The 20,233-nt window shown below is 42.5% G+C and overlaps 1 protein-coding gene across 4 annotated transcripts in view; it reads left to right on the forward strand.

Moving 5' to 3' along the window:
* The first annotated feature begins 6,129 nt into the window (after window positions 1–6,129).
* Window positions 6,130–20,233, forward strand: part of BRAF (B-Raf proto-oncogene, serine/threonine kinase) — a 211,387-nt gene continuing 197,283 nt past the window's right edge. For all 4 annotated transcript variants that reach the window (XR_004057859.1, XM_010359812.2, XM_030931931.1 and 1 more), the window contains exon 1: window positions 6,130–6,459. Coding sequence is in view for 3 of the 4 variants with exons in the window: in XM_010359812.2 (XP_010358114.1) it covers window positions 6,334–6,459 (126 nt within the window). In the remaining variant the exon portion in view is untranslated. The remainder of the gene's footprint in view (window positions 6,460–20,233) is intronic.

Raw genomic sequence — 20,233 nt, forward strand, 5'->3', positions numbered from 1 at the left:
GTTTGAGATGAGCTAGGGCAACACAGTGAAACCCTGTCTCCACAAAACGTTTTCAAAATTTAAAAAAGAATAGCATTACAATTACTATATCCTTCGTCTAGATTAATCAATTGTTTTTCTTCCCCAATTGTTATATATTTATCACATTTTCTTTATTTCTCTGTCTCTATCTTTTCTGAACTACTTAAAAATTGAAGACATGATATTTCATCCCTAAACACTACTTCCTCATAAAATAAGGAAAGAACATTAATTAAATTAATTACCATTAACTCAAAATTATAACTTGGTATACAGCCCATATTTAAATTTTCCCAATTGCCCCAAAAATATCCTTGCAGTTTATTTTCTTAGTCAGGATTCCGTTGTTTCATGCATTGTATCCTTAATCTCTTTTAATCTAGAATAATCCCCCGCTTGACTTTTTTGTTCCTCATCATATTGAATTTTTGAAGAGTTAAAGTGATTTGTCTTGTGCCACATTCTGGATTTGACTATTTCCTTATGATTATATTCAGGTTAAGCATCTTTTTGGCACAAATACCTGCACTACATAGGTGACGCTTGGCACAAGCACTTACATAATGTTGAATTGTATCCGTTTGTGATGCTAAATTTGTTAGCTTGAGGTGACTGCCACATCTCTCCATTTTAAAGGTAGCATCTCCCTTTGCAATTGATAAGATCTGCGTGATGGTACTATGAAGCCATGAGACTGTCCTAGACCTCAAAAATCTTTCACCCAGTAATACTTTTAGCAACTCTTGATGGTTCTGACCTGGAGTAGTTTTTATATTGGTGGTCGCAAAATAGTGACTTTTCTAAATCTGTCATTCATTTTCTCTATGGTAACTAGAATTCGTCCTTAAAAGAAACTTTACTTCCTACCTTTCTTTCAACACTTTTCTTTCACACACTCTGTCTCTCTTTCATTATCATGGACTTACGGATTTAAAAAAATTAAATATATTGCAACTCATTCCTGTCATTATTATTTCTTATCTTTCTATTGTCCCATTTTGTACCAATGGGGGTCTTGTAGTTGGCTCCTTTTGACATGACCTAGTAGTCTTTAATAAAGTCCTTGATCTCAAGCACACCAAGGCTCGTCATATGCAAGCTCAATTTATGAAGTTCCTGCCCTAGATCTGGAATCACCCATTTCTCAAAGGAGCCCTGGTTACTTTTAGTGGAGAACAGCATTTCAAAATCAAGATGCAGGTAGCAGGTATACTTATTGTTACTCCTAAGCACCCCTTTCAGTGGGCAGAGCTAAGAATACATGAATACACACACACACACACACACACACACACACACACACACACACACTCCTATGTTCACATTGCTACCTCAAATTCAAATACAACACCAAAGGGTTCTTCTTCAGTTTCCCTTGTTCTATATTTATTTCTCACTTTTTCCACAGTAAAAACCCTGATTCCCAACTTTAACATACGTACTCATTTGGTTCTATTACACAATAAACACAACATTGTTTCAGAATTACAAACCAATATTGCTATCAATAACAAACCTTCTAAATAAAGTTAAAGGTTTACTTGTAGTTTGTTTTGTCCAAATTTGGTTGCAAGAAACCAAATTTGCAAGGACCAAATTTGGAACAGTATTCAATTTATGGGTCTATGTTTTAAGAAGAACATTGAAGAGTACACAGCAAGAAGAGAAAATGCTTGGAAGAGAAAATGCTAAAGGAAACAGTTTCCCTCAAATACTTAAAAGAAGTTACATAGAATAAGAAATAGGCTCATCCTGTGTTCCTCTAGAAGGCAAAACTCAAACCAGAATATAGATGTCATAAAGAGGAGGATTTCAATTCAACTTCAGAAACTGTTAGAGTTGAATGTACTGTATTAGTAAGGTCCCCATCATTAAAGTATTTAGACAGAGTCTGGAATTCCACACAGGGGTTTCTGAGCATTTCTCAGTGGGAGAGTTGCGCTGAATCAACTCTATAATTCTATTTTCTGGTCACACCTAAATAGCTTCTGGAAGCAGACCTCCATTAAACAATACAGGAAGTGTTGTTATTCATAATAATTACCTTGATTCATAAAGAAAATATTGAACTATGATCAGTTATACATCATTGAATCTGGTTGGCACTGCAGAAGCTTCCTAGAGGCTGCTTGCTTGTTTTCCAGTAGTTGATTATATCAGTGTGGGATCAGACCTGGCTGGGCAGGCCTGGCTGGCTGGTGGGACTCTCCAGCATCTATTATAATAGAATGCAGGATTCGAGATAGAAATGCTGGTAGGAAATAAACTTGCATCCGGGGAAGAAAGGGTCAGACCTGGCAGTAAAGCTCTGAACAGTGTCTCAGTCATCAGCTGAAGCAATGCTCTGAGCAGTGCCTCTCACCTAGATTTGTTTTCCAACTTCCTGTGAATACATGAATGCCTTAGGGCGAAAGGGGATTCTGAATAAAACCTAAAAGAGCTGTGTTGATTAAAATGTCTCTAAGACTTTAGAATGCAAGATAATGCTGCTTTGATGCCCATATGGCACACTACAACACAAAAGGGAGGTGTTCGGTTTTGGTTCAGAACACACACTGGTTTAGCCCATTATGGGCTATGGGCTGCAGGAACATTGTTTTGTGTAAAGGGTTTCAGCACATCAACACTGCCTATGGTAGCACTGGGGGTTTGGGGGAGGTGCTCAGAAGACAGGCTGTGTCCAATGGCAAAGGACTTGTATCTATTTTTGCATGCAGTGGAGGCCTCAGAAGCTGAAAAAAGAAGGTAAGGGCTTGTTCATTAGCATACTGTATTAGTCCATTTTCATGCTGCTGATAAAGACATGCCCCAGACTGGGCAATTTACAAAAGAGGTTTAGCTGGACTTATAGTTCCACATGGCTGTGGCTGGGGAAGCTGCACAATCATGGCAGAAGGCAAGGAGGAGCAAGTCAACGTATTACATGGATGGTAGCAGGCAAAGAGACAGTTTGTGCAGGGAAACTCCCATTTTTAAAACCATCAGATCTTGTGAGACTCATTCACTATCATGAGAACAGCGCAGGGAAGACCTACTCCCTTAATTCAATCAGCTCCCACCGGGTCCCTCCCACAACACATGGGAATTCAAGATGAGATTTGGGTGGGGACACAGCCAAATACTGAGATGTATCTTGGTGATTACTAGTAATGAGGAGAGAAAGTTGACTGGTGTAGAACCCTTTGGAAGAAGGTGTGTGTGCGGCTACAGAGTAGCCAGTTTATTATTCTAAACACGACCTGTGGTGGTTTTAAAACATGGCTGTAAATTATTTGACACTTCATTGAGAAGTGGGCTCTAATATATCCCCTCTCCTTGAATTTCAGCCCGACTTAGTGACTCGCTCATAATATACAAGGATGCAGCAGAAGTCATGCTGTGTGGCTTTGGAGGCTAGATCATAAAATGCAATTCAGCTTTAACCTTGTTTACTGAAACACTAGCATTTGAAGCCCTGAGCTGCTTCGTAAGAAGTCTGACTACTCTGAGGCAGCCATGCTAGGAGGAAACTCAGGCCGCATGAAGAGTAGGTTTAGGTATTCTGGCTGACTGCCCTACCTGAGGTCCCAGCTTCAACCACCAGCCATGTCAGAAAATATGCCCCCAAAGGATTTCAGTCTTCCACCATTGAGACACTCCCAGGCATTGAGTCTTCCCAGATGAAGCCCCAGATATCAAGGAGCAGAGATAAGCCATCTTTGCTATGCCTTGTCTGAATTCTGAGAGGGTAATTTTATATTTTTCAGAGGGCGAAAGTATAATGTTTGATCCTCACAATGATACAGTTAGGCAGGTTGGACTAGCATTATTATAACCTTCATTTTATAGATTAAAAAACAAAATAACAGGGATTTAAGCTTACCTGCTTTGCAACTATATAGCTAAGGTGTGGAGTGCTGACACTAAAATCCTCATCTTTGGACTCCAAAGCTTATCCTTTCTCTCTTGTTTCCCACCTGGACACTGTAGGACTTTAGAATGGCCTAAGGAAGTAAAATAGGATATATCCAGAATTTTAAGACAAGGTCAGAAAATGTCGAATGAGTAGAACACTAAGAAGAATCAATATTAAATGGATGAGATCAGTCATCCTATGGAGAAATAGTCATGGAAAATCTGAACTACAGATTGATGCTGACAAATAAGACTAGAATTCAAAATGGAACCAATGCGAGGAAAAAAACCCTTAAGACTTTTAATGTTATAAGGAAGTGTTATAATGATATAACATTTTTAGCAGTTAATTTTTAAAAAATGAAATAGGATAGAGAATTAAAAAAACCTCTTGCCAGTTGTGTTTCTGATGAAACGGAGATGAAAGGGAAAAGGTGTCATGACTGGCTATTTCAGTCTGCTTCTAAGTATGTCCTTATAGTAAAGGGTGCTTCAGATTAGTTTAGCTTGATTACATCATCCCTTATGATCATTTACTCTACATTTGCCAAGCCACTTTTTGATTTAAATTTATTTCCTCATGGAAACTTTCCTACTTGGAGGAGAATGTACAATGAAGTTAACAAAGCATATCATGTTCATGTTTTTTTTTTTTTTTTTTTTTGAGAGAGTCTGGCTCTGTTGCCCAGGCTGGAGTTCAGTGGTGCAATCTCGGCTCCCTGCAACCTCTGCCTCCCAGGTTCAAGTGATTCTCCTGCCTCAGGCTCCTGAGTAGCTGGGATTACAAGTGCGGACCACCACAATAGGCTAATTTTTTGTACTTTTAATAGAGATGAGAGTCCACCATGTTGGCCAGGCTGGTCTCAAACTCCTGGCCTCAGGTGATCCACCCACGTTGGACTCCCAAAGTGTTGGGATTACAGGCGTGAGCCACTGCGCCCAGCCTACAATGTTCATCTTATAGGTTATATTTTTTCAATGCAGAAGAATGTTAGTATTACGATTCATCAAGCAGCCTCACACACCAACCTTCACCTGAGAGTAATCATCAGCTCCCAGGCTTTTTATGGTGACCCTAATCAATATGAAGATACCCTGTTTCAGAAGTCAGTAGGACACCTTTCTATTTCTTGAATCATCCAAAATACAGTAAGGAGGTCGTTGGTGACTTTCCCCGTGATGGGAAGTACTAAAAGGCAGAATCCACCTAGCTTTTCATGACTTCATGTGTAGGTTACTTTGGTGATTCACTCCAGGCCATTGGGAGCCCACAGTAATTGTTTCTCGTTCCCGTTTCTCTCTTCCTTAAACTTTTCTTTTCCAATTATTTATTCTTTTTATTAGATACATGTATTTTTAATAATGAATTTAATTTCATTCTGTAATTGGGCTTATCAAAGATAATTGACCTCTTCTCTCCGAATTGTTTTCATGCGTATTTTGCAGAGAATGCTTGGAATATTCCGTTCATGAAAGGCACAAAGTACATAAAATATTTTGAGTGATTCTCTTCAAAATAAAAATTAGTTTTGATGCTTCAGTTGTCTAGAATGCTATGTGCCTTGTACAGGCCCTATGGCACGGAAAGTGCTCAATTGATATTTGTTAAATGAATGAATCTGGAAAACGAAAAATACACGAAACATTTTATTCCTCAACAATGAAGAAAAAGCTTTTAGACTTCCATTTAGACTCATTTTAACTAGCTGAATTCTTCAATGAAAAGAAAACAAGCCTCGCACTGCTAATTTAGCTGTTCCTAAATATATTTCCATCAAATTCTGCTTGGCTGTTTCAACCTTGGGGTTGAAGTCCTTATTTTTACGACACAGAGACGTTCATTGCAGTGGAAATAGCAAATAGTATTGGCTTCCCCGCCTTTCTCCCTCTAGGATTTCAACTTCTCCTCGAACACCAGCCCTGCTCTTCTAGTAAATCCCACATTACAGAACAGGCTGAGGACGGACGAGACGAAAGGAAAGTAGGAAATCGGAGCCATGGAAACGGCGGAGCGGAGGCAAAGTGTGAGAGCGCGGGTGGTTGGAGGGGAAAGAACCCTCCTCTGACGACGGCGCGAGGGCGCTCCACAGATTACGTCACGCACCGGAGTGACGTCACGACCGTGACACGCGGGTGACGCCGTTGCCGCGGCGACTTCTCGTCGTCTCCGCCCCCTTCCCCCGCTCCCCCCACCCGCACCCCAGCGTAGCGTCCTTCCCCCAATCCCCTCAGGCTCGGCTGCGCCCGGGGCCGCGGGCCGGTACCTGAGGTGGCCCAGGCGCCCTCCGCCTGCGGCGCTGCCCGGGCCGCTCCTCCCCGCGCCCCCCGCGCCTCCGCCTCCGCCTCCCCCAGCTCTCCGCCTCCCTTCCCCCTCCCCGCCCGGCAGCGGCCGCTCGGGCCCCGGCTTTCGGTTATAAGATGGCGGCGCTGAGCGGTGGCGGTGGTGGCGGCGCGGAGCCGGGCCAGGCTCTGTTCAACGGGGACATGGAGCCCGAGGCCGGCGCCGCGGCCTCTTCGGCTGCGGACCCTGCCGTTCCGGAGGAGGTGAGTGCCGGCGCCACCCTGCCGCCCTCCCGACTCCGGGCTCGGCGGCTGGCTGGTGTTTATTTTGGAAAGAGGCAGCGGTGGGGGCTTGGTGCCCTCAGCCACCTTCTCGGGCCGGCTCCGCGAGCTGGGAGGTGGGCATCGCCCCCGCGTCCCTCTCCGTCATGCAGCGCCTTCCTACGTAAACACACACAATGGCCCAGGGGGTTTTCCTGGCCCCCACCCCAGATGTGGGGATTGGGGCAGCGGTAGTTGAGCGGGAGGTTATCAATAGGGGGCGAAACTCAGGGTTGGTCCGAGAAGGTCACGACTGGCTGAAGTATCGAGCTCTGCATCTCTTCGATGTTTTCGTTATTTGGGGGGTGGGGGCGGCGGCGGCCTCGAGGTGGAGGATATAGGTTAGTAGCTGGGGCTGGGACCACAACCCGAGTTACTGTCGCGTGCAATTCTTACATGGTCGTGGGGGTGATGGGGCTCATCATTTCCTCTCTCTCCTCTCCCGGACTGCCCCCCTTCTCAGGCCGCTGCCCTTTTTCACTTTTCTATTTGGGGGGTTTCTCTTCAGCTGTTTTACCCAGCAAATGATTTTGATTTAGTCTTTACTTTTTCAATCCTGAATCGCAGTTTCCTATGCCTTTTCTGGTGTCTGGTCCTCTATTCCTAATGTTTGTCGTGCTCTGTCGCTGAGTGGTAACCCCCATTCTATTCCCATCTACTGCCCGCTCATTTTCGAGTTGTCGGACCTGCGTGTCTTCTAACCCCACTTCCCACTTAAGAGCATTTTTGCACTTCTCTTACCCTGGTCCTCTGAGGCTCTATACTTCATCTCACCACTCCCTAACATTGTTGTCTATTGTTATCTTCACAAATCCTCCTGGACACTTTGGAGCTACTTATTTTCTGAGCCCAGAAGCTGTCAAGATTCCATCAGGTTTCACTTGGCTCTTTTCGCCCTTGCACTCACTATTGGCACTTTTTGGCTAGTCTTCCATTGTGCATTCACACCTCTTTATTCCTACCCAGTTTTATAGTTCTGATTGATTTCTTAGTGTTGTCCTCCTTTTTGTCCTATTTTTTTCTTTTACTTTTTACTCTCCAGTCCTTGCTTCTCTTAGCCTGTTTTTGCATTAGTCAGCCTCTTAGCACTGTGTCAAATTATTTACGTTTTGCTTTTTATTACATAAAATTTATTACAAATATTTGGTATTTTATTACATAAAATAATGCACTTTATTACTGCTTTATGAATAAGCTATGGTATAGTAATTGTGTTTACAATTATTGATTAGGTAATGTGACTTACTCTGTTAACTTTGCTCAAAGTTCTCTTTTCTACCTACTATTGACATCTAATTTCTCAATTCTCCTAACGTCCCGTTCTTCTCTCTGCAATTCTTTTTTTTTTTTCTTTGCATCATTATCTTTGGAAATTCATCCAGTATGCTTACTTTATTCAGCATCAGCTTGTTTATGATAATGTTTGTTTTCTACTCTTTTATATCATCTTTATCTACATGCCCAAAATGTATTCTGTATCATCATTTGATCTGTTCTAAAATTTCTCATTTTTAAGTTTCTTACAATCATTCCACTTTTCAGTTTTTATTTTTGCTTAGATCGGTTTCGTCTCATATCTGTTCCTTTCCCCCAGCTTCTTCGTTTCTAAGGAGAAAGCTTTTCTCTACTTCAATTTCCTAGTTTATTCTGTTTCCTTCGTCTCCAGTTACCATTCATTTTGCCTTGTTTCCTGGCTTTTGGTACTTAACTTTCTGAAGCTTCCTCTTTTCTTCTCCACACCTCCACGTTCCTTCTTATTTATAAACATCTTTGTTTCCGTTGACATGGAAATTTATTTTTAGGATACATTGTTTTTAATGGATAAATACTAGGGGTCACATCTGCTGTCTGTTTTCTCCAGGAATCGGATATGCCTTTGTCTTAACCAGGCACAGGTGCCTCTGGGCTTTATTTTACTCTGTAATAGATGTGTAGTTTTGTTGAATTGTATCTTGTTTGAAGGCTACTACAGAGTGGAACATTGAGTAAAGTAATGGGTAGGGGTTATGAAATTGTAATTCTCTGATTATAAAATTGTTTATATTGGGAACTTTGTTGCAGAGTTATTAGAACAGTTTGCAATTCTGTAAAGAAGGCTTTTGTGAAGTAAAATCTCTACCCTTCTATTTTATTTGAAAGGGCCAGATTGTTTGCAACGGTACCCCCTGAAGAGTCTGATTTAATAAGTGAGAGCGACGGCAATGGATTTCTGTATTTGGCACGTCTTGAGCAGTTCCCATGTACCAACCTTGAGAACCTCTAGGCTAGCTGAATTTAAGTATAAATTGCCAGTAATTGGAAAGCACACTTACATCTTCTGAAACTATGAGGATACTTTAATTTTATTTGATTGAAAGACAATTGTTTCCCACCGTCCCCTCTACCCAGGTTTTAATGTTTAGTGGTGAACAGTAGTTTTTCTTCTACGTTTTCTTCTGAACTGATAATAAATGTATTTGGCTGGGAGGGTGACATATGATTAAAAAATGTATGTCTTGAATGTAGATATCGGTATTACAGATGATAAGATAAATTCCTCCAAGAAATAATTTTAAATTTGAAGTTGATATTCAGTAGAAACTGAAATGTGCTGTGGTCTTTTATTTGAAGTCTCTTATACACACTTAAAGGCATCTCTTACTATAAATTACATGGAGAGAATGAAAAGGTTTGCTTGTGTGTAATGACACATTTTATTCTGAAGATTTATTGTACCTAATAGTAAAATGTAGGTTGTTTTTTTTTTTTTTTTTATAAAAATTTCCCAGGGGAAAATTTCAGCTAAATAAAAGGTCTAATTTCAAAGGGAAAGCAAGTTCATTGTCAAAAATTAGAAAAATATAAGTACAAAAAGTAAAAAACATCAGTAATTTTGCCACTAAGATATTATTACTATAGACATTTTGGTGTATTCCATCTGTTCTTTTTTCATGCTTGTATAACACTATGTAGTTTTGTATTTTTAAAAAACTTAAAGCAAAACTTTCTGTGTATTATTAGATGCACTGTGATTTATTTAACCGATCATCTTTTTGGGGTGTTAGGTTGTTTTTAATTTTTTACTGCTATCAAACATCTTGAACATAGGATGTAGATTTTAGTCTTTAAAATATGTTGGGGAATGAACAGATTTCATGTCCTGTATTTGTAGTATTAATACTTTGTAGGTGCTCAAAATAGAATATTCTGGTAAATGACAGGTGCTTATTAAATATTTATCAAATGAATGTACTTATACTTTTGGCATTAAACATTTACATCTGACCGTTTATAATTACCTGATGTTTTTTTCTATGGCCATATGGTATGATATAGTATATGGTATAAAATAACTGTATGGTGTAATAAATACTTTTTTTTTAAGTGTGATACCAGAGTGATATTTATTAACTATTTTTCTTGTGCTATTTCTGTAGAAGGGAGCTTCTTTTTTTTTTTTTTTTTTTTTTTTTTTGAGACGGAGTCTTGCTCTGTCGCCCAGGCTGGAGTGCAGTGGCCGGATCTCAGCTCACTGCAAGCTCCGCCTCCCGGGTTCACGCCATTCTCCTGCCTCAGCCTCCCGAGTAGCTGGGACTACAGGCGCCCGCCACCTCGCCCGGCTAGTTTTTTGTATTTTTAGTAGAGACGGGGTTTCACCGTGTTCGCCAGGGTGGTCTCGATCTCCTGACCTCGTGATCCGCCCGTCTCGGCCTCCCAAAGTGCTGGGATTACAGGCTTGAGCCACCGCGCCCGGCCAGAAGGGAGCTTCTTACAATTGCATTACAGTTATAATTTTATTACGTTCTATTTTCAAGATCTGTGATCATCAATCTTAAACTGTTTAATTATCATAATGTATTGACTAGGGAATATTCTGGGATGGAATCTCCTTTATAATGAGGTCCACTGCATTAAAAATACATCCTTGTGAACCACACCAGGTTGGATTGCATCATAACCCTGAAAAGTGATATTCTCATTAATGTAGGTGTTGTGCAGTTTTGGCTATTGCTGTTAATACTTATCCAGATACATTCACAGGTGCCCTTTTGGCAAAAATCATAAAATAGTTGTTTGTCTTTCGTATTTCTAGTGTTCCCTTTCTATATTCTTTTCTCTCTCATTATTTACTGAACTGCCTTCTTTAGACATCCACTCCTTTTTCTGTTTAGAATATTATCTGCCAGTCATTTTGTATGTTGGCCGTTAAAGGAATCAATTGTCAGTAAACAGCTAAGAAAGGAATGTTGGACTGGGTGCTTGAATCCTTGAATGTAGTAAATGTGAGTGAGTGCAAACTTGATTTAATTGTACATGTATTTGGATAATAGGCCAGAAAAATTACATTAGGTTAACAGGCTGGAACAGTCTCACTTTTCTTGTTTTTCTATCCCTTACTTTCTTGATTATAATGAATAGAAGGTGGATCTGGATATAGCACCTGGAAACCTATGTTCCATGAGTGATGGGGAAGAGAGGGAGGGAATAGGTTCCTTTGTTTTTTGGCATTTTCTAAGACCTGATGCCCACCTTGTCAGAGAATGCGATTACTACTTTTGTGTTCTTCCTTTTCCCTTTTTCTCCCAATTATGAAATTGTTTTCTCTTTCAGAACTGCAGAAGTGTGTTTTGTTTCTTTGACACTTTGATATTGTTAGTTTAGCTGAATACCTAGTGAACATTCTGTGTCATACTCCCCTTGTTTTGTGATATAAGTACAAAAAGTAAAAAACATCTAATCTTTACATTTCTGCCTCATATTGTCCTTAAGATAAGCCTTTTTTTGTCAGTAGCTCTTACTAGATTTTCTCTTCATCAGAAGTTAAATTGTTTTAAGTCCTTTACTCATTCTTTTTGTCTATTTTAATGTACATTGATTATTCTGTAAAGTCAGATGTGGCAGTAGGGCTGAGTGTGGTGGCTCACACCTGTAGTTCCAGCTACTTGGGAAGCTGAGATGGGAGGATCACTTGAGCCCCGAAGTTCAAGGCTGCAGTGAGCCATGATCGTGCCACTGCACTCTAGCCTGGCAACAGAGTAAGACCCTGCCTCAACAACAACAACAACAACAAAAGCTTGGTTGTAGAACTTCCGAATTCAAAATAGGTGGGCCTATTTGGGAGCTTTTCTGTTTTTAAGGTGTTAAGTAGTGCTTTTTAAAATCATAGGGTTATACATAACTTCATGTTAGTATTAGAAGAAAAATATAGCCTCATTTGTCCCATTTCTTTCTTAAATTTTTTGTTTTTATTGCCATGTTTTTATTTTTCAATTTCAATTTTTCCGACCTAAATCACTAACATAATTAATTAGCATGGTAATCAGAAGAAACTCTTTAATACAGTCTCCACCCGAACATTAAGCAATTTTTTTTTTCCCCTCTACCTTTTGAGATTACTTTTGTGTCCATGTTTTCTCTTGGGCTTAAAAAAAAAAAAAACAAAAAACAAAAAAACTATTATTCTTATTCCTTCCCATATCAAAACTATACATATAGAGGAAATTTGATGCCCAGTACTACTTTTTCTGGGCCCTGGTGATATAGAATATAAAAATTGATACAGAATATAAAAATTGCTGTGAACTCAGTTGACTTTATATCTTCTGGAAGCTCTGTAACATCAAATAAAACATCGTGTTCATTCTTGTAATGTAGCTGCAGTTTCTGACAGCCCTTCTGGGACAAATGTACTATGGGACGGTGGTTTTCAAATTACACCAGAGCTCTATGAGAAATTTTCAAAAGCATTTTATCGCTGTAAAGAATTTTTTTTTTTTTTTTTTTTTGAGACGGAGTCTCGCTCTGTCACCCAGGCTGCAGTGCAGTGGCGCTATCTCAGCTCACTGCAAGCTCTGCCTCCCGGGTTCATGCCATTCTCCTGCCTAGCTTGGACTACAGGCGCCTGCCACCATGCCCGGCTAATTTTTTGTATTTTTGGTAGTGGCGGGGTTTCACCATGTTAGCCAGGATGGTCTTGATCTCCTGACCTCGTGATCCGCCCGCCTCGGCCTCCCAAAGTGCTGGGATTACAGGCGTGAGCCGCTGCGCCCAGCGAGAATAAAAATTTTAAATTGCACCAATACATATGTGAAACTGTTTTTGTCTGTTTTGTACTTTTTACATCTTCATCTATAATAGTACCTGGCACATAGGTACTAAAATATTTGGTGAAAGAATTAGTGAATAAAGCCTTACTAGATATGAGGTGGTCTGATTTTCTATAATGTTCTCTTCTTTTTTTGTGTCAGTCATAAAATCAGCTTATTAAATTGACAACCAAATTGGCTGCAACAGGCAGTTTAAAAAACACTGTTTTGGGGTTTCAAGGACCTTCTTCAGAGGTTACCCCAGGGCTCTGTTTAGTGCCTCTATACCAGGGGTCCCCAACCCCTGGGCCACAGCCTTGTACCTACCAGTCCGTGACCTGTTAGGAACCTGACTGCACAGCAGGAGGTAAGTGGCAGGCAAGTGAGCATTACACCTCCTGTCAGATCAGCGGCAGGAGCGTGAACCCTATCAAACTGTGCATGTGAGGGATCTAGGTTGTGTGCTCCTTATGAGAATCTAATGCCTGATGATCTGAGGTAGAACAATTTCATCCTGAAACCCCCTGTGCCCCCATCCATGGAAAAATTGTCTCATGAAACTGGTCACTGGTCCCAAAAAGGTTGGGGAGTGCTGCTCTATACCATAACTATTGAAGTTCTTCATTTATCTGCTTTACATGTTCGTTTCCTTGAAAAAAGGGTTTTATGGCTGTAAAAATTTTAGAGCTACTATGTATGGAAGAGAGGTTTGTACTGGCATAAATCTTCCCAGGTATCATCTGTGTAGAAAATTTCAACAACTTGTATCTAAGGCAGAGGTCAGCAATCTTAAGGGTCAGATGGCAAATATTTTAGGCATTGTGGGACATACAGTCCCTCTCACAATTCCTCAACAATGCTGTTGTAGCTCAGAAGTAGCTAATAGACAATATTTAAACAAATGAGTTTGACTGGGTTCCAGTAGTCATTTTCAGGACACTGAAATTTTAATTTTATATCATTTTCATGTGTCATGAAAATCTTCTTTTGATTTTTTTTCAACCACTTAAACATGTAGAAATTTTTCTCAGCTTGTGAGCTATACAAAAGCAGATAGTGGGCCAGTTCATGAGCTGAACTGTTCTGACTCCTGGTCTAAGGGAGACTACATATATTATATTTGAAGTTCTGAAAGTAAAGTGTAGGTAAGAGGTCTACAGAGAGTTCATAATTGCTACACAAAATTTTTTTATTTGAGAGAGAGTGGTGGAGTTTCATTGTATTGCCCAGGCTGGACTTGAACTCTGGGCTCAAGCAATCTTCCATACTCAGCCTCCCAAGTAGCTAGGACTACAGACATGCACCAAGCCCAGCTCCTAGTTCCTCTTTGCACTCAATTTCATCTTCTACCCTCAGCCCCTGGCAAACACTGGTCTGATCTCTAGTTGTGCCCTTTCCAGAAAGTCATATACATGGAGTCATATAAAAGTCACATCAGTGGTTTGGGGCACAGTGGCTCAAGCCTGTAATCTCAGCACTTTGGGAGGCCGAGGAGGGCAGATCACCTGGGGTCAGGAGTTCAAGACTGGCCTGGCCAACATGGTGAAACTCCCTCTCTACTAAAAATATAAAAATTAGCCGAGCATGGTGGTGGGCACCTGCAATCCCAGCTACTCGGGAGGCTGAGGCAGGAGAATCACTTGAACCCATGAGAGGGAGGTTGTAGTGAGCCGAGATTGCGCCATTGCACTCCAGCAGTTGTGAAGCAGTGGTTAAGGTTCATTCATTATTTTACATATGGATGTCCAATTGTTTCACGTTTATCAGAAAGACTAACCTTTTTCTTTTGGATTATCTTGGCACTTTTATTGAAATCAATTGCTTATGCTTGTGAGTTTTGGATTCTACTGTTTTATTGATCTGTATGTCTTTTCTTAGGCTAATACCCTACTACCTTAATTACCATAGCTTTATAGTTAAATTTAAAATTAGGTAGGTCCAGTTGAGAAGATTTTTAGAACTTTGACTTTTTAATTTCTTGCATTATCATACTTTTGGAAGGAGAAGACCCATAATTTTAATCAGATTTTCAAAGGTGTCTTCTATCCCAAAATACTTAAGACTTCAGTATATAGTTAATATATTTTTATCTTGAACTATGTGATGGTGAGGTTCATGAAAAGTGGCAGGTAAAAGTTGCAACCAAAATTAATTTCCTTATAAGAAATAAAGGAGATATTCTAGTAGGTTGCACAGAAAAGTCAATCACGTCCTTTTTACCATGTTGCAAAATTATGAGATGTAATCAAAATGTTTATAGGGGAAAGTGAATATGTTAAGATGTTTATTCACCAAAAAAAGTCACCGGAAGTGTCAATTAAGCCGTGAAAGATACTAGTTTACAATGTGTTATTCTCCATCTTATTTAGAAGAGTTCTTTCATTTGAAACCTATGTCATGTTCTGTGATGTTTCAGAATTAGTATCTTTATTAATCTTGGAGGCATCATTAAATCATTATGTTTCTGCTAAGGAAAGGCATATGGAGTAGTTGGTCATATTTCTACCTTTTTCAGTGGGGCCCATAGGGCCCCTTTACTTTGTTTTAAATTGCACTGATGATAGTTGTTTACTGGTTAGCCCAGGGAATGTCCCCACAGTGTAAAATGATGTTTCTCATCATGATTTTCATTTAATAATTGAAAAACAAAGTATCAGGAAACACATGTTTCTAGAGAAGAAGTGTGGAATACCTGACCACTAGAGGGTCAGGTGACAATTGGGAAGGTAGAAACTGACCAAGCTTTTGATCATGTGACAAGGAGTATCATTCTGTTATGCCCAGACCTTTTATTCCCCGAAAAAGACCACCAGAGACCAGAGTCAAAGCCAAGCGGCAAGGATCTTTAATGCAAGTTCGAACTTGGTCCCTCCGTTTTACAACATACAAGAGGGCCCTGAACAATGCGTGCGCTTGCCTTTTATAGCCTAATGTAAACAGGACTTGTAAAGTTGCAGAGGAACGAGGGAATTTTCTAGGTTACAGCATTACAATTGGTTAACATTTTAAGTCTATACATTTAGCAGTTTTTTTATTGGTTTCCGCGCTCTCACAAACGACTGTGCTCTTATCGGGGACTTTCCAGGTGGTGTCTTTCTAAAGTTGAGATATATGGTAGTCTTTGAATTGAGAGATATATGGTGGGGAGACATGTAGTGGGATGAGCCCAGTAAGTTGAGAGATATATGGAGGGATATGTTTATACTGGGCTCAGGAAGTTTGAGAGATATATGGCAAGCACTAGTAATTTAGAACAGAAAAAGAACAAGACAGGGACTTTCACAATGCTTGTCTATACAACATCTGAAATCTATAGATAACATTATCGGTTGGGTCCGGGGTCAACTTGTTAACTAGGCTCAAGGCGCCGCCCGGGCTGTCTGCCTGTGGATTTCATTATTTCATTTGATCTCTTTTATTCCTCCCTTTCTCAAGTACCTCTGGAGCCAATCTTGGGTCTTATAAGTCTGATTCTGTTTCAGCGTCTACAGGTTGGTATTGGGCTCTGAGGACCATGAGCTGTATGGTGTCAAACCTTTCCCTGACAAATTTCAAAATTCTGTTAACAACACACAAGGTCCTACGGTAAACAGAAATAGCAGACTTAGTAGGGGTCTAAGGAAGGGGGCCAGCAGAGAGAACATATAGGAATTCCACCATTGATTTGTAGCTGAGGCAAACTGCTGTTTTTTCATTTCTGTGCTTAACTTGCGTAGCTGTTGGACCCCGTTTTCTACAAGCCTTGATTCATTTACGTAGAAGCAACAGTCCTCTTTCAGGAACATACATGTACCACCTTTTTCAGCAGTGAGTAGGTCTAGGGCCCTTCGGTTCTGCAAGGTCACCTGAGCTAGGGATGTGAGCTGTCGTTGAAGGGAGGCAAGGGACTCAGCTGACTCCTCCATAGCTACGGCAAATTGTTGGTACAATTTGTTACTTTCTATGAAGGTGTGACCTAGGGCTCCCCCTGCCAGTCCGGCCGCAATAAGGGATGATGTGAGGGAAATTCCCGCAATGAGGGGGAGAAATATTGCTCGTGTAAGTCTCGGTCCAGGGGCTGGGTGACTGGCAGTACTAGTCCAGTTACCGGTGTACCCCAGGAACTCGCCGGCAGTTAGTAGAGTTAGCCGGGGAACTAATGTGACAGGAAGACACAGTAGGTTGGTAACAGAGGGGCCAGGTAAATGCTTAGATAATGTTCCATTGCACCAAAAGAATATGCCCGGCGGGGCTCTTAGGGAGGTACTAGGGGGCGTTACAGTGATGTTACAGAGGCTGGAGTTAGTGCCTGAAAAACAGTAGGGAAACTTTTCCTGACTAGGGTTCAGGTACAGTGGCACATTAAGAATGGGGGCGTCCGTGAGATTCTGAAAGTCCCTAGCTTGGGTGGAGGATTCCCAGGGCAGAGGGACAGCGGTTAGTGGTGGATGCCCTAGGGTGGCACACAGAAAGCAGCCAGACAAGCTGTGAAGTCCTGTAAGGTTGGCAAGTTCTAATCCTTCTTGTAATACTTCTAGCCAGGAGAAAGGGCGTAATTCTTGTGCTAGTCTGTCTTCCTGTCGCTGGATATCCCCATGGACCAGGGGCAGTACTTGAACTAGGCCACGCCACAGATAGAGGTGACTACTAGGCCACGTGGAGGAAGAGGAATAGTATACAGTCCCATGTTGAGGCGTGGTCCAGCGGGGGTCCCAAGGGTCCTTAAGTATCCAAGTATAGATACCGCCTCTACCCTGCTGGTAGAAGTTCCACCCGGATTGCTCGTTCCACCCTCTGACTGAGTGCATTTTACAGTAATTGTAGGGGCAGCCTGCGTTTTGGTGCCACCAATAGTGTTTACAATTGTACTTAGTCTGATCAAACTCAAAACATATTATTGGTGCCACTGGTTTGGCTATCTGAAAACCAGTAAAATTCAGCAAAATTGGGGCGCTGCACCCTGAGGAGGGACAATCAGCACTGGCCAATAATTTCCCAGGCTTATGAGGTTGCCCAGGGTGGGTTCGGTTTTCATAAAGCCAGAATCTCCAGACAAAGGGATTAGAAACTGGTTTTGTGTTTGCCCCCAAGGCCACTAGGGCGACTAACATTAGGGTTAGACTACCTAGCTGCATGTTTGCAGTGAGCTAGGCTGCCGGCGCAGGGTGAGTTTTAAGGGGTTGTTCTTAGCTTTGTCCACAGTCCACGTGGTCGGTGCTTCAGTCGCTATCGTGACGGGTCCGAGAAGGTCGGAGGCTGGGTCCACCGGCTTGAGGTGGGTGTAGTGGATCCACAACGCGATGCCTTCTACCTTCAGGGCAGTGGGTGTGGTTAGGAGTACTTGAAGTGGTCCTTTCCACCGGGGGTCTAATGTCTCTTGCCGGTGTCGCTTGACCAGGACCCAGTCTCCCGGCTGGTACGGGTGGGGTGTCGGTGGAGGTCCGGTCTCATATAATTCCTGCAGCTTAGGCCAGATTTCCTGATGAATTTTCTGCAAGGCTTGTAGGGAAAACAAGAGTTCAGAGACATTTTCTGTTTCAGATTTGAGCAGATCATCTTTTAGGCTGGGAACTAGGGGTGGGGGTCTGCCATACATGATTTTATAAGGGGTAAGGCCCAGTCTGTAGGGGGTATTACGGGCCCGGAACAGAGCGTAGGGGAGAAGGACCACCCAATTAGCGCCAGTCTCCATAGTTAATTTAGTTAAGGTCTCCTTTAAGGTCCGATTCATCCTCTCTACCTGTCCTGAACTCTGGGGCCTGTAAGCGCAATGTAATTTCCAATTAGCCCCAAGAATGGAAGCCAAATCCTGACTCACCTTAGCAACGAAGGCCGGCCCATTATCTGACCCTATCTGGATGGGAAAGCCATACCTGGGGAGGATGTCTTCCAGAATTTTCTTTGCTACAACCTGAGTGGTTTCTCTTTTGGTTGGAAATGTTTCAGTCCACCCTGAAAAGGTATCTACAAAGACAAGTAAGTACTGATATCCGTATTTTCCTGGCTTTACCTCAGTGAAATCTTCCCAGTAGATACCGGGCCTGGTTCCCCTGAGCCTTGTACCCGTAGCAGCCTGGGGTTGGGGATAGGCGTTGCTAAGCTGGCAGACTTTGCAACTCGTCAAGATGTTGCTGGCCGTCTCCGCTATGCGTCTGATCTTGAGCTTGGAGCGTCTGATCAGGTCTATCATCCGCCGGGCACCCAGATGGGTGGATCGGTGGATGTGTTCTAACACTTGCTGTCCTGATTTTTCTGGTAGGATAATTTGATCATTAGTATCAGTCCACCACCCATTCTGGATCTGTTTCAGGGGAAGTTTGTCGATCCACTGGAGATCTTGTTCTGAATAATCAGGGTGATACGGCAGGTCCCGGGGGCCCGGATCAGGGAGCTGGAGTGCAAGGAGTTGACTGGGAGCCTTCGCTACACTCCTTGCAGTTTGGTCTGCCAGAAAGTTGCCTTGAGCAGTTGGAGTGGTTGGCTTCTGGTGCCCTGGGCAATGTACAATAGCCAACTTTTCTGGTTTCCACAGGGCTGTTAGCAGGGCTAGGATTTCTTGCTTATTTTTTATTTTTTTTTCTTTAGCCGTTAGCAACCCTCGCTCCCTGTAAATGGCCCCATGTATGTGTGCCGTAGCAAAAGCGTATCGGCTGTCTGTGTATACTGTCAGTTTTCTCCCTGCCCCCAAGGTAGGAGCTTGGGTGAGTGCTGTCAGTTCGGCCCTCTGGGCCGATGTCCCCGGGGGCAGGGGTTCCGCCCAGATTACCTCAGTCTCTGAAGTCACCGCTGCTCCAGCATATCTCTGGCCTTGGTGTACGAAGCTACTCCCATCGGTGAACTAAACGAGGTCGGCGTCAGGAAGTGGGCGGTCCTGCAGGTCCTCTCGAACTCCGTGCACCTGAGCTAATATCTCGGTGCAATTATGGAGCGGCGCATCCAGGTCCGGGTTGGGCAACAGCGAGGCAGGGTTTAAGGTTGTTGGGGGCAGGAAAGTTATTCTAAGGGGATTTAATAGTAGTCCTTGGTAGTGGGTAAGCCGGGCGTTGCTTATCCACCGGTTAGGCGGCTGTTTGAGTACCCCTTCGATGGCGTGTGAGGTAACAACCCGTAATTCTTGTCCCAAGACAAGTTTATCAGCATCTTGTACCATTAGGGCCGTGGCTGCGATCACTCGGAGGCAGGGGGGCCACCCGGCAGCCGCTGGGTCTAACTTTTTTGACAGGTAGGCGACTGGCCTCCGCCAGGGGCCTAAGTTCTTAGTTAACACCGCCTTGGCGACGCCCTTACTCTCGTCCACGTATAAGTGGAAGGGCTTAGTGACGTCAGGCAGTCCCAGTGCAGGCGCAGAGAGTAGGGCGGTTTTAATCTGTTGGAAAGCCGACTCGGCTTCTTCTGTCCAATTAAACGGCTGCTGTCCCCGTGTTGCCTGATATAGGGGCTTAGCCAGCTCTGCAAACCCAGGTATCCATAGTCTACAAAATCCTGCCGACCCCAGGAATTCCCTTACTTGTCGGGTGGATTGTGGCCTGGGGATCTGCAGAACTGTTTGCTTCCGGGCGTCTGTTAACCAGCGCTGCCCTCCTTTTAGCAGGTATCCCAAATATGTTACTTCTGGTTTACAGATTTGAGCTTTCTTTGCCGAGGCTCGATAGCCTAGACTCCCTAGAGCTTGT

This window comes from Rhinopithecus roxellana, chromosome 6, assembly GCF_007565055.1.
Source record: "Rhinopithecus roxellana isolate Shanxi Qingling chromosome 6, ASM756505v1, whole genome shotgun sequence".
NCBI classification, from domain to species: Eukaryota; Metazoa; Chordata; class Mammalia; order Primates; family Cercopithecidae; genus Rhinopithecus; species Rhinopithecus roxellana.